General features: G+C 41.3%; 1 protein-coding gene across 2 annotated transcripts in view; it reads left to right on the top strand.

Annotated features, from left to right (window-relative positions):
- EFCAB14 (EF-hand calcium binding domain 14) overlaps positions 1 to 14,410 on the top strand; it is a 38,146-nt gene extending 23,736 nt beyond the window's left edge. Inside the window, exons 6-11 of one of the 2 annotated variants that reach the window (XM_007077245.2) lie at positions 151 to 255; positions 1,223 to 1,414; positions 3,093 to 3,179; positions 5,986 to 6,097; positions 7,094 to 7,219; positions 10,929 to 14,410. In XM_007077245.2, the coding sequence (XP_007077307.1) occupies positions 151 to 255; positions 1,223 to 1,414; positions 3,093 to 3,179; positions 5,986 to 6,097; positions 7,094 to 7,219; positions 10,929 to 11,104 (798 nt within the window). In that variant the 3' untranslated portion in view covers positions 11,105 to 14,410. The remainder of the gene's footprint in view (positions 1 to 150; positions 256 to 1,222; positions 1,415 to 3,092; positions 3,180 to 5,985; positions 6,098 to 7,093; positions 7,220 to 10,928) is intronic. The other variant, XM_007077246.2, reaches the window with a different exon arrangement.
- Positions 14,411 to 15,141: the final 731 nt, after the last annotated feature.

The following is a 15,141-nucleotide window of genomic DNA, read 5'->3' as shown; positions in this document are numbered from 1 at the left end:
TCAGGGCCTAGCACAAGACTGGTCACACTATAGGCTCCTGGGAACTAATTGTTGATTAATCATGGATACCTCCTTTGGGAAGCTAGAAGGTTTTGGGACCATCCTAGATGGTAATTACTTGCCTATACGAACCTCTATTCCTGTAAACAGAATCAGCACTTCTTGAAAGAGACCAGTGGAAGGAACCAGAGCAGTCCATCACCTTCAGTTACATCAGAAGTTGACAATAAAACCCACAGTGAGAATTTGAAACAGGTACTTTTTTGTCTCTGGCTTAACTCCCTGTGCCCACAGTGAACTCTGAGGGCCGCTTGAGTAGTTGGGCTCCATGTTGTGGCGCCTCATCCCATGCATGTATTTGCCTGCCTGAGAGCTGAGCAGAAAGCAATGTGTGTCGCTGTCTTAGGAGTCTAAGATGTCATCCTGACTCTTCTTTGGCACTCTGCTTTTTTTCCCTGCATGTCCATCAGTAGAGTAAATTCCTTTTCACATCTTAAAAGGCATAGAAGAGCCAGATTATCCTGAAACTGTTTATGAAAAATAGTGATCTGAGCAAGTTAACATTTCTAAACTGTTAGAAAGCATTTTAGATGCTTTCTGAGACTAAAGACAAGAAGAGGAAAAAGGTTATTGAGTTCAGAATCACATGAAAGAGAATAAAGGAAATCTTCACTAAGAATTCCTGTCCTGAGTTTAATGCCCTCTAAAACCTATAGTCATCATTCCTTTTTAAGTAGCAATCAGTACTAGAGGATGTCAATAAAAATAATTGAATCTTGTACTAAATAATGCACTACTTGTTATGGTTTTGCTACATGAGCCAATTCAGTAATTGGTATTGTTCCTAAGGTAGTTTTGTTCTGACAAATTAGGTTAATGGGCGTTTCAGTTAATAACCCAGCAAGCTTTCCCGCCAGCAGGTGAGGTAAACATTGGGCAATCAATTCCCCAGCTCTCAGCTTTCTGGGACCAGAGAGTGAATCATGTAGTTAGTCCCCTTTCCTCCTCCTGTCTAGCTGAGGTCAAACAACTCCAGAGGGAGTAAACTCAGAGCAATTGAGAGTGGAAGGACAAAGCCAAGACAGACAATCGATGGTCTAAACCAGGAAAAGGAGTTTACTTCGGTCACGTGACATGGTAATGGTTGTTTAGTGCTGCTGGCCTGCTTGTCTAGTGTATGTCTTTTAGTTGGATTCCACAGTTTGATTTATTTCCACTCCAGGATATCCTGTACCTTCACAACTCTTTAGAGGAGGTAAACAGTGCCCTAGTGGGGTACCACAGACAGAACGATCTTAAACTCAAGAGAATGAATGAGACAGTCAGGAACCTTACCCAGAGAGTCAACTGGATAGAAACAGATCTGGTTGCTATGAGCAAGGTAGAAAAGCAAGCGAACCTGTCCCTCAGCATGGTAAGCCATTTCGGGTCTTTTGTGATATGTTCTGTGTTGCCGTGTGTTTTGTCTGCACGTGGATGACACTCCACAGACCTTTCAGATGCAGTCTCCTGGCATATTTGAGAGGCTACACCTGTGTGCTGTGCTTCATCCTGCCTCCTTTAATCTCCACACTAGCTCTGTGATGTGAATGGCACAGGCATAGTTGGCCCTGATCTGGAAAGAGAGATGTAGAGGGGGTTCAGTTGCTTGCCATGGCTTCACCACAAGCTGATGGCAGAAATGACAAGCCGCCTATTGTGTTACCAGTGACCCATCTGGTAGAGAAGCTCTGGCACATGTTTCCAAGGGAGATCTCCTTGCTCTTTTTTAAGTTGTTAGGGGTGGGAACAATGACAGTGACAATAAGTGAAGAATCTTTTGCCATTTCTTCAAGCCTGAACTTGGCTTTTCAGATTTATCCTGCTTTGTCTGCATGTTAGGGGGATCCTTTGCCATTTAATGTGAGAAAGCCATTTAAAACAGACCAGGTCAGACCAGCTCCTCAACTTGAGAGATCATTGAGTCCATCCTCCCATTTTACATGAGGAAACAGTGACCTGAGTCATTGGTGCTGGCAGACCATGTGGTTTACTGGTTTTCATGGTATTGTTAATAACATGTGTTTTTTTTTCTATATTGTCCTGGGATCCATGTGGATTGCTTTTTAATAGCTGCAGTCCCCACCCTTAAAGATTTCATACAACAAAGACACAGGCATATGTAAAGAAATGGAAACCTAAAACAGGGAATTGTAGCATAAATTCAAGTAAGCAGCAAAGCTAGAAGCAAGCCCACAAGTAAAGTTGAACTCCAGCACCCGGCAGGCAGGGTTTGAACTGACTCTGCCGCAGTGGAGCCTTGGTGGCTTGCCTGGCATGGCTTGGAACGTGGAGTCAGAAGACCTGTCCCCACTCCTGCTTTACAAGGGCATGGATTTACTACAAAGCCGTGAGGATTAAAGGAGCCTTGTTTTATTTTACTTATTTATTTTTTAATGTTTTTATTTTTGAGAGGGAGAGGCAGAGAGAGAGAGAGAGAGAGAGAGAGAGAGAGAGAGAATCCCAACCAGGCTGTATGTGTCAGTGCATAGCCTGACGCGGGGCTCAACTCATGAACCGTGAGATCATGACTTGAGCCAAAATCAAGAGTCGGACATTTAAAACTGACTTAGCCACCCAGGCGCCCTAAAGGAGCCTTATTTTAAAAAGCCCCTTTGAACTCAACTAAACTAAGTAGGGGCTAGGAATTTGGGGTGGTTTGATGAGTGTTGGGCCTTGAAGGTTTTCAAGGCTAATTGTGAGAATTTGCTGCCCCAGACTCCCCGTACAGTCCCTCCCCCTCCACTTTATTTTTCTCCAGAAGAAGAAATCGTTAATAGCACCGTCTGTCCTGCTGTTTTCTTCCAACAGCGTCATGCCTAGCCTGGCTCTGGGTATATAAGTCCCCTCACCTTCTGTACTTTAGAAGTATGAAAGTTTGTGAAGCGACGGTTTCAGCTTTGTGTCTCAGCTGCCTTTCTCCCCCTCTCCTTCTCCTATTGGCATTTCTGTTGAAAGTGTCCTGAGAACCTTTCAGTTTGACTACTTTGTTTCAAAAGTGCTAGATGTTTAAGTTTTAATGTTTGCTTTTAATCTTGTTTTTATCCTTTAAGATGGATGATAGAGCCGCCACTCTAAAAAGAGAGTCCTTGCATCAAATGACCAACAGAACGGATACATTAAAAACCCAGAGCATAAAGGTAAATTACAGGGGGCTTCTTTTGAAGTAAGAATAATGCATCAGCATCTTTGTGCTTTTGAGGGGTGTCTGGCTGGTTCAGTCGGTACAATGTGCAATTCTTGATCTCAGGGTGGTGAGTTCGAGCCCTGTGTTGGGGGTAGAGATTACTTAAAAAGAAAAAACACAACAGCATCTTTGTGCATTTGAGCAACTGTTTCTTTCTCGAAAGGAGCACATTGGTCTCGTTTGCTGAGACTTCAAGACAGAGTAATTAATAAATTAGTATATGAGTGAATAGGTGAATACTTTATCAGGCACCTACCCTGTGCCAAGCCCTTTTTGAGGAGCTGGGGTGACCGCAGTGAGCAGGATAGACATGTGACCCTTATTCTGATGGAACTCAAAGTCCATCAGTCAGAAAATCATTACTACATAATTGAACAGATAATTACTGTGAGTATGATACCTGCTACAAAGGAAAATTACAGGGTATGATGAGGGTGTTAACAGAGGTCAGGAAAGCTTCCCTAAGGAAATTACTTTTAAGCTATGACAGTAGGTTATCTGTACTAACAACAGAGAACAGAGGCATAGATCATCTAAAACTGTTGTCTAACCTAAACATTATTTTTAGATTGCAGTCTCAGTACTTACATCGTCCATTTAAACTTCAACCAGTTCCTTTCACCTTGTACCTTCCTGTTTTGTTTTGTTTTGTTTTGTTTTTAAGTTCTTCCCTGACATACTGTCAAGATAAGACAATCTGTGATATGCTTTGATATCCCAGGAAATAAAGTTTATTTGTTAACATTCTCTGTGATTAGAGTATTGTTTAATACTATAAGATCTGGGCTATAAAGTAAAAGCCAGGAAGATTGTGGCTAAGTGGCTAAAATACCACCTCAGATGTATATTGTGTGTGAGAAGCTCAAGGATATGAGGTTCAGAGGAAATGAACTTGGAAATGAACCATAGGACAGGCAGTTTTCAATGTAATACTTTGTATCTATATTTGTTCTTCCTTAACTATTGCCCAGATATATTAAGATTTTAATACTTTGTGATCTCGGCTTTTGTTGCATTTTCTAACTACTTCTATAAAAAATAAATAAATAAAAATACCTCACCTGGGGAATGACAAGAAAAATTGAAGATCCAGATACAAATGTTGAACACGAAAAGTAACAGGTGGTTACTGATGGAAACTAGTGATTTTAGCAGTGGTTCATATTTTAACAGTAAACGTCAGAATCAAATAAACATCAGAATCGTGCACATTTTTTGTCTAAATTTCCTGGTTTTGCTTTCAGACCCTTTATGTTTTTAACTGTCATCCCAGTGTATTGGTCCCTCTGCCCTACTTAATTTACACATCCTAACCAGATATAATTTCTCTTTAATTTCTTCATAAATTCCTCAAGTATTTAGTACCTAGTTTTAGTCATCTGTGTCCATATATTAGCCCCTTAATAAGCCCGAGTGATCTTCTATATGATAACTATTAGAGTAGAAATGAAGGTCAGAGAAATAATTGAATTTAAAAAAAAGACAAAACACGTAATGAGTTGGTGTTCTGACTGAACACATGATCAGGACCTTTCACACTAGCCTAAGCAGTTAGAAAAGCCTAATAAGCCTTTGGCGCCTGGGTGGCTCAGTCAGTTGAGCATCCGACTCTTGATTTTCGCTCAGATCACGATCCCAAGGTCATGGGATCAAGCCCTGTGTCCGTCTCCGTGCTGTGCATGAAGCCTGTTTAAGATTCTCTCGCACTCTCTCTTTTCCTCTCCCTCTCCTCTTCTCCCCTCTCCCCCGCTGTGCTTTTTCTCTCTCTTTTAAATTAAAAAAAAAAAAAAAAAAAAAAATTAAAAAGCCTAAGCCTCATAGAAACCAGATTTCTCTCTTTTTATAATTAAATATATTTTTTGTATGCCACTCTGGATCATCCTGGAAATGAGGGAAGGGTATAGGGAAAAACTTTTTAAATTTTTTTTTAACATTTATTTATTTTTGAGACAGAGAGAGACAGAGCATGAACGGGGGAGGGTCAGAGAGAGAGGGAGACACAGAATCTGAAACAGGCTCCTGGCTCTGAGCTGTCAGCACAGAGCCCGACGCCGGGCTCGAACTCATGGACCGTGAGATCATGACCTGAGCCGAAGTTGGGCGCTTAACCGACTGAGCCACCCAGGTGCCCCTGGAAAATCTTTTTTAAAAGATGTAAGTAAGTCAAACTTGGAATTAGAAATTTTCCAGCTCTCCTACAGCTCCTCCTGCTCCTACAGCTCCTGCCACCACTTGAACCCTCAGGGGTGGGGGAGAGGGGGACAAAGAAAAGCCAGGGTTTGTTGCGTTTTTTCTTTTTCTTTTTTTTAAGGTGATAAGAGCATAAAACTCTACCTAAAGTTATCTAGTCACAAGGTAAAGTAAGATATTGAGGAAAATTATTTAGTGTGAAATAGCTCCTAGAAAATAATATCTACTCATTTAGGAAATGGGTGTTACATGGGCACCTGAGCAAGGGTACATTTCCTTTACTGCTGACACACGCCTGCCTTCCGCCATCAGCCAAACATTCACAGTGGATCTCACATTGCCTGTCGCATAATGTCCCCTAATGGTCTAGTCTCAAATCCAGCTAGGCCCTCATCAACTCTGAGTACCAAAGGTATCTCTAGTATTTGTTGATTCATTCCTTCATTACCTTTAATAGGGAACCTACTGGAAGTCAAGCACTTCCTGCTAAATAGGCTCTGGGAACATAACGAAGAATCAGATAAGGTCTTCTCTCCACCCTAAGCCTCTGTGGTCTTTATTTTGGACAGAAAGAAGATAGTTCAGATTCTCAAGTATCCAAGCTCAGAGAGAGACTGCAGCTGATCAGTGCTCTCACAAACAAGCCTGAGAGCAACAGGCCACCAGACACCACCGACAAAGGTGAGATACTCAGGGCTGGCTTCTGCATGTCTCACGTAGGCTTGGGCAGCTCGCCTCCCACACAGGGAGTGGGGACAGGTGTTCCAGCAGGACTGATCAGACCGAGGGAATGATGCCTGAGTGCACCGAGATGAAGATGATACACTTTGGTTTCATTTAGGAAAAACCATTTTGTACATGATTTGTATTCCAGTCTATTAAGGAAAGAATGGGTAATGTTTAGCTTGAAATAGACTTCTCCATGCTGTCTGCATCCAATTATGGGCAAAAATGTAACTGTCATAGTATATATTAAACCAGCCCTATGTGTTGTTTACGGAAGTCTTTTCATTACTCTAAGTGCATAAAATTTACTTAAAAATAAATATTAGTCCTTCTGAAAAACCATTAGCAAATAATGATGGGATCATTGAGTTGGAAAGGCCCTTGGCTTTAGGGAGGGACATACCTAATCAATATTAGCAGATGCCTCAAGGACATAACTAAAGCACTGGACTGGATTGGCTTTGGCCCCTACCCCCCACAAATATTTTTCATTTTGGGGAAAACATTACATCTTCTCTTACTCTCTTTTGGGTAGGGGAACAGTCTACAATGGGAGGCCTTGTCCTAACATCATGCTACATAATTGTGTGACAGCCCTCTTTCAGCACCAGCTGATCTGGTGGCACATACCCCACATCAGACTTATGGTATGGCTCCTAGGATATCAGACATCCAATGCTATTCTCACTTGCAGCTTAAACTCTTAGCATCTAAACCTATGTAAAGCTAACTTGTACTAGAAGAGCTTCCCATGGGACCACAGCTTAAACCTTAATGTTATAGGATACTGTATGATCTTCACTTACCCACACAACGTATCCATGCCTTTAACTTCACACAGTCACTGTGCTACTTGGTACGTATGTAATTACCCTAAAAGGTGACCTTTAGTACTGGTTTATTTTGGTGTCAGGTTTGATAATACTATAAAACAATATATGTTTGTTACAGAGCAAGTACAGAGTTTCACATCAAAGCCATCAGCATTGCCAAAATCTCCACCGTCTTATGGAGATCACATTGAGAAAACTGCCCAGCTAAGACCTATTGCCCTACCAGGAATTTCTAGCATCAAAGGTAAATGCTTAGGGGCGCCTGGGTGGCCCAGTCGGTTGAGCGTCCGACTTCAGCTCAGGTCATGATCTCACAGCTCATGAGTTCAAGCCCCGCGTAGGGCTCTGTGCTGACAGCTTGGAGCCTGGAGCCTGCTTCCGATTCTGTCTCCCTCTCTCTCTGCCCCTAACCCACTCGCATTCTGTCTCTGTCTCTCTCCAAAATAAACATTAAAAAAAAAATTTTTTTTTAAAGGTAAATGTTTATACCATGGAATAATAGGGGAAATGTTCAAAGCTATAAATTTTTAATTTTTTTAACTTATAAGAAAAAAATTATAATTCTTTTATATATAATTATATAATTATAATTAACATTGAGTACTTTCTGTGAGCCAGATACTTGGTATGATATGCATTATATTATATATTATTATTATATAATATATATATTATATTATATAATACTCTGAACAATCCTGGGAACATAAATATTCATGTATTCTACCCATTTTATTGATAGGGAAACTGCCTAAGTCCACACAGCAAGTTTCAGGCTAAGGCAAAATTCACACCAAGACACCCTGACACCCAAGTTTGCACTCTCAACCAATGCACTGTAGAGTCTACATTCATTCAGTGAGTGCCTAATTAGACCCAGTGCTAAGCAATAAAAATACAGTGTAAGACATGATCTCACTTTCCTCAAGGATGTGACAGTCTAGTGGAGAAGGCAAACAAGCAACCATAATACCCTGAGATAGCAAATACTGTTTGCTAAGGCCCTCTAAAAAATGAGGGGTCCTCTGGCTGAAAACCAGCAAGATAAACAGTAGGAAGGATATGATTCACAGAAAAACCATGTTTGCCTTGCTTCCAGCAGTGTGTGCTATCCTTCGTGGTGATGTTTAGAGTCTCCTGATTTTGCATTCGCTAACTGCTTGGAAAATCACCCATTCCTGTCCACCTACATTTGTCTGGCTCTCCACCTTAACTTAGATACCATTCCACCAGAAAACATTTTCTTACCTCCCAGGACTGGATTAGGTTCTTCCTGTGTATGCTCTTTTATAATATCTTATGTTTGCCCCTGTGTAACACATGTCACTGTGTTGTAATTTCCTGGGGAGATAGAAAATTGACTTTACTCCCAGCCCCTAGCATAATGCCTGGTACACGTGAATATTTGTTACGTGAATGAGTTATCTACAGCCTACAATTAATGTGTAAAGCATAGAAGACTTAAATTTCTATTGCCATATAAATGCATTACTTTCTCATCTTATCTCCAAGTTTTTTTCTTTCTGTTTTCTGGGGAGACAGAAGAATGCTAAATTGTGTTTACTGGCAACACAAGTGCCTTCTCCCACTTTGCATTTATTACATCAAGAATTGATGAGAATGCATGGAGGAAAGACTGATAGAGCAGATTGAGAAATAGCCATCTTAACATTTATACTTCAATCCTTAACATTGGCCTTAGATACTTTGGATGACTACACTTTTGAAATGACCCAAAGCAGCAATAGGATTTTTATTTGAATACTGCTACCAAGTGCATAGCACATTTTATAAACTCACGCCCTGTATAGAGACACACACAAAACACATTTTCCAGCTAGCCACTTGGTGGCAGCCATTGAGAACAAGTGTCCCACCTGCTTTTCTGGCTTTCAGAGCTTTTGAGACTCTTGAGCTGCTTTGCTGGGGCTGTCTCAGGAGTGAAAGCAGGGCTTTCTTCAGAAGCTTGTCTGCAAAACTCCTTGATGGACTGCACCTTGCACTGCTTCCCCCGCTTCAGGGCGTTTCCATTCTTCCTGAGTACCAAACAGCAAGAGGCCTATAGAATCTACAGGTGGAGCTGGCTAATGAAGAGAGGAAAGAGATTTAGGAAGACTTTTAAGGAAACCTAAGCCTCATGACTGTCTCTTGATATTAGAGACTAAATCTACTAAGTCATTCTGTGGGGACACAATCAAGTCCTTTTAAAATATTATGTGAATAACCAGCCCTCCTACATGTTCATTATGGGGCCCTTGAGAAAATACCAGAAGAGACCATTGATGGAAACTCTCCAATCCTATTGGCTCAAATAATATCTTAGAACTAAAAAAGAAGCTACAGATCAACTGGTGATAGTGCTGTCTCTTAGCTGGGAGAGAGAGCACATGTGCCTGATGCTTTATACTATATGTATCACTTTGAAGAGATCTGTAGCCCTCTGGTTCTTTTTTTTTTTTAATTGACATTTAAGTCATAGTATCATAGTATTCACCCTTTTAAAATGTATAATCCATGGGGCGCCTAGGTGGCTCAGTTGGTTGGGCGTCCGACTTCAGCTCAGGTCATGATCTCACGGTTCATGAGTTCGAGCCCCCCGTCGGGCTCTGGGCTGATGGCTCAGAGCCTGGAGCCTGCTTCCGATTCTGTGTCTCCCTCTCTCTCTGCCCCTCCCCCATTCATGCTCTGTCTCTCTCTGTCCCCAAAATAAATAAACGTTACGAACTCATGAACCGTGAGATCGTGACCTGAGCTGAAGTCGGACGCCCAACCAACTGAGCCACCCAGGCACCCCCAAAAAAAATTTTTTTTTAAATAAAAAATAAAATGTATAATCCACATTGTACAACCATCAGCATTATCTAATTCCCCAGAAGAAATCCTGTACCCATTAAACACTCATTCTCTATTCCCCCACTCCAAGCCCCTGGCAACCACTAATCTTTCAACCAAAATCTTTGGATTTGCCTGTGCTGGTGTTTCATATAAATGGAATCATAGGATCCATGGCCTTGTATATGCTTCTTTCACTTAGCCTGTTTTCAGGGTTCATCATATTGTAGCATGTAGCAGTATTTCATTCCTTTATATGGCTGAATAATATTCCATTATATGGATAATACTACATTTTATCCATTCATCAGCTAATGGACATTTGGATTGTTTCTGCCTTCTGGCTATTAGGAATAATGCAGCTGTGAATATTCACGTACAAGTTTTTGTATGGGCATATGTTTTCATTTCTTTTGAGTATATACCTGGGAATGGAATTGTTGGATCATACGGTAATTCCGTTTAACTAACAATATGCTATAGTCTGTTTTACAGGCTCAGCTCCTATCATTAGCTCTTGAGGCTTCTGCAGTCCTTTTTACCTGTCCAACATAAGAATAAAATCTGGAAAATCTAAAAGGAAGGCCTTGGGGAGAAATGCCAGCCCACTCATTTCTCCTGTGATTATCTGTCACTGCTTCTATTTTGGAAGGATAGTGCCATTCAGTAATTCTTCTCATTCGTAAAGGATCAAGAATCATCTTTCTGATTTAGTGAGATACTGAACTTTATCTTTTGGAAACAGAGTCTGCAAAGTAGCTTTTCTTTTAGTGCTTTGCATTCAGTTGAGGCTGCTTTTTAAACTGTTAAGTAAATTTGGGGCACTTGGGTAGCTCAGTCAGTTAAGTGTCTGACTCTTGATTTCGGCTCAGGTCATGTTCTCACGGTTCATGAGTCCAAGTCCCTCATCAGGCTCTGTGCTGACAGTGAAGGGCCTGTTTGGGATCCTCTCTCTCCCCCCTCGCTTTCTGACCCTCTCCTACACACACACACCTGCGCGCGCACATGCTTTCTCTCAAAAATAAGCAAACTTTAAAATAAACTAATTAAAATAAATAAACTGTTAAGTAAATTTTAGCTATATGTGTAGACATACACATTCTGTAATTCCTTTTTAACAGATCTTCAGGATTTATTCCAGAAGACTGGCCAGGACATGGATGGAAAGCTGACCTACCAGGAAATCTGGAACTCCTTAGGTTCTGCCGTGCCAGGACTAGAGACTTTGAAAGAGTTTGATTCTGATGGTGATGGAAGATATTCATTCCTGGAGCTAAGGGTAGCTTTAGGTGTCTAGTCTCATCAGGCATATTTTAGAAATGCTATATACCCAGGACTACCTAATATCTACTCACCTAACAAGAACAACTGTTTTACTTACCAATCAATCCTCCAGTCCTCCAAACTACTGTAGCAGACACATTGTCACCTTTTAACTTGTTTGAAAAAGCTATAAAATTATTATTTTTTAAAAAAAGGCCATTTTACTTATGTGATATTCAGAAATCTCTGATTTCCTAAAACCAATAAGATCTTAATTTAAAAATTGCCAGAAAAAAGTCAAGCTCTCTTTTTTCCCTCTTTCCTTTTTTTTTTTTTTTTTTTTTTTTTTAGGGAAGGAGACCTTATCTTTTAAAACTGGAAAATGTGTATATAGAGAGAATAAGCCACCTTTTATATTTCACATAAATTTGCCTTAAATTAGCTGCACTTTATACAGACTCAGAAAATGTCTTTCCTTTAAAAGGTAGACCTTTTCTGTTTGTAAATATTTAAAATGAAAGAAAGAATTGTGCATATTTTGTGGGAAGTAGGAAGAATGGTTTGAAACAGGATGTGAACAAATGACTTGTTATTAAAAATCGCTGATCTGGTAACTGCGGAAAGTATGTCCATGTCTCCTTTAGGTGCTGCCACGGGCTTTGGCCTGGAAGCTGGAGGAATAGATTTGGGGAGGTGAGGTGACACGGTAGCACAGTGCTGCCCCCAGGCTCAGGAAAATAAGATTCTGGCTCTTTGTTCCTGTCCCCTCAGCTAATCCCAACCTCTGAACCAGAGAAGTCTCGTTGGGGGTTTTTTCTCACTTTTAATCCTATTTCAGTGTTGATGAGCATAAAAAGTTATCCCGTGGGGAGCTACGTTTTCCCCACTGAGTGAGCTAGATTATCTTCACCCACCCACCTAAGTCCATCCTCAAGCCAGAGCTGACCGCCACCTCTGATGCGGTCTCCGTTCTGAGGGGCAGGGCAGCACTTTCACTCACTATCACAGCCTGGCTACCCAGGAGGAGCCTTAGAGGATAGCTTTGCCCCTCGTTTTGACCCAGGAAACTCCTTGAGGTTTTACCTGAAGGCTTTTACCAAGAAGAACCTCCTACGTTCCTCTGTGGCCTGAAACCAGAGAAATTGTGAAATGCAGCACATGAAATCCTGTTAGGTTCCCTACCAGTTGTCAGCTCAGAAGTGGCTACAGGGGTTCTGTCCAGAGGATGCCAAACCACGTGGAGCTGGCCTGGACCAGGCGCTTCACTTGATGGCAGCAAGTTTCTTCAGATCTCATAACAAGCAAGTGCAATACTTCTCCCTTTAAATATTTCCGTAGGCCCCCAGAAAAGTAGGAGAGGTCCCCAGACCGGAAGGAATTACATCTGTGTGTGTGCTGTGCTGTTCGTAGAAGCAGGCTTTGGGCAACACAAAAGGAAAAACTTCACGAAACTTAACTGGTGCCGTAGGCCACGTCAGGGAGAAACTACAGGTTTCATGGCATAGACTTCTTTAGTAGAGCTCATTTCTATTTTAACTTTATCCAAGTTGCCCTGTTACCCGTGGTTGCAGTCGCACACTCTTAAACATTTTAGGGCTGGGTTTTTTCTTTATATGATGTTCAGTTTAGTGTTGGCTAACCTTGATTTTTTTTTTTCTGAAAGTATTAAAGTTTAGTTAAAGCAAGATGAAGTCTTTTCCCATGAATGTGTCTGCTTACCTCATAATGGCTTGTGCTTCTTTCTGTCTTTTGAAAAAAACAAAAAAACAAACTCCCTTGCCCATCTGAGCTATTTCACTTTCTTGGAAAGGTTAAAATATAGTATAAAATTAGCCTGGCACTTTAGGTAGCTTGAAGATAACTCTTTTTCTTCTGGCTGCCTTCCATGCCCACCCCCTTTTTAAATATATATACCCTTACAGATTTTGTAACAACCAAATAAAATTCTAGCAATAAATTGAATTATACTGCTATATTTGTATATACTGTACCATAAATAGTATGTCTGTACCTGGAAGGTATTTTTTTGAGAACTGATTTATATGAAATATACTTGAGGGTAATGTAGCTTGTCCTTTTTAGTTTCAAATTCTTATTCATAGGCAGATACTTTGAGGACACCTTAACTCTTTGTTGCCTGTACTTTTCTTTTGTACCAGATAGCTATACCTGGAGAAGTCAGTTTTGTTTTTCAGTTGATCACCTGTCCGTCCCACCTCCAGCTTATCTGGCTAGCTAGCATTGCCCCAGGGCCAGCTGTATGTACCTCTTCCCTACCAAACTGGCGGAGGTGTTTCTGCTTCACTCGCAGATGAATCCCTTTGCCATAACTGCTGCCCTGTCTCCCAGGCTGAAGCAGGGCATGTTGAACTCTTTTGTTCCAGGTTGAGCAGATTCATTGGCTTAAGAGTTTTATAAGCCACTCACTCAGTGTTAATTTGGGAGTTTTATTTGTAAGTGGTCTTAACTTCTCCAACCTGGGACTTCTGAGCTGTAGTCAAGCCTTTCCTGCCTCATCTCAGGGGAAGATTGGATTTTGGTTTTTGTTTCAAATACTTTTACCTTTTCACTCTGGCAGCGCCTACTGCTGCTGCTTTCCTAAGTTACCCAAAGCACTGCTTCTTGGCCCCTTTTTTTTCTTTTGCCTTACTATCTGGGATAATGTTTACTTAGAGAGCCTCCCTATAAATCAGAGGACCAAAAAGGTATTCTAGGAAGAGAAGAATCAAAGGAATAGAGAACCTAGCTTAGGGGTGACTGTAGTGTCATTTTACGGGCAGAGAGGGACCTGGCATTTAGGAATGTGTCTGATACAGCAAAGCTGAAGAGGACACCCTTCACCTGCCACCAACAACTTTTCCTTCCATTGGTGTTTCCTCACTTTATGTTGCTTTGCTGGACGTAACCCTGTTGCCCCCTAGTACTGCGCCAGTCTTGCTCGTCACAGTTGAAGACTTTGACGGTGATGGGCTCATACTCATGATGGCCTGCTGTTGAGTTGTTTTCAGTGACAGCTTTTGTTTGCTACACACCTCATTGGCTTATGAACACCAGCTAGATGTGGTTCCTTCTTTCATATCCAAACCAGAACACATTTGGGTATTCCTGAGACTTATTACAGAGTGTGTGTTGTTTGTTATACGAACCTAACCTACCTTGTTGTTTTCTCATATTAAGAAATGTAAATCTACTTTGCTTTAGTGGAGCTATTTTGGTACTGTATAAGCAATTTTGGTTCTATTTAGGGAGTGAATTCAAGGTCTCTATGACTTAAGCTTTGCTTATTTCATATAGGTAATACAGCTATTTTAATTTATCTAAATAAAACATTTCCTTTTTCTCCCACTGTGTCTGTGACTAAAGGTCCCCCTCTCCTCCGACCTTCAATTACTAAGGAAAAAACCTTTGATCCTTATATAGACTCCCTCCTTCCAAAAACAAGAACTAACAGATGGTAAAGAGTCTGCTTTAAGAACTGCAGAATCTGCCCTAAAGTGAAGGCTGCTGCTTAGGCGTCTGCAGTGTTGAAGAGGGTGGGGCAAGGGAAGAGTGAGTCCCTTCCCCTCTCTGTATCAACCAAGCTCCACTTAGGTCTCCATTGATGTTTTGTGTTTGGGGTTTTTTTGGTTCTTGGGAGTTGCTTTTGTAAGATTCAGTGGAAGAGCATGTTTACAAGGAATGTTCCACTGCCTTCTAAAGGGGTAGGGGATGGTGGGAGAAATCCATTCCAAGAGAGTGGTCATATAGAGGCTGGGGCTTTTTCATACACTGAGAAAAATTAGCTCTGCATGTTTGCTAGGGTTCTGGGATTTCACACACAGAAGCAAACATACACAATCGGTCGCCTTTCCCTTCAGGAAGACTACAGAAAGCTTAGCTCATTTACAATTATGGTGAGATGATTTCTTCATGCCTAAAGTGAAGGGGAAATTTTATATCCTGGGGGAGAGCTGGGGTTTCTTATCTTTAAAGTGGGACCAGGGCACCTGGGTGGCTCAGTCAGTTAAGCGTCCAACTTCAGCTCAGGTGATGATCCCACGGTCTGTGAGTTCGAGCCCCATGTCAGGCTCT

Source organism: Panthera tigris, chromosome C1, assembly GCF_018350195.1.
Source record: "Panthera tigris isolate Pti1 chromosome C1, P.tigris_Pti1_mat1.1, whole genome shotgun sequence".
NCBI lineage: Eukaryota > Metazoa > Chordata > Mammalia > Carnivora > Felidae > Panthera > Panthera tigris.
Note: the sequence above shows the minus strand (reverse complement) of the source record. Positions and strands in the feature narration are given on the sequence as shown.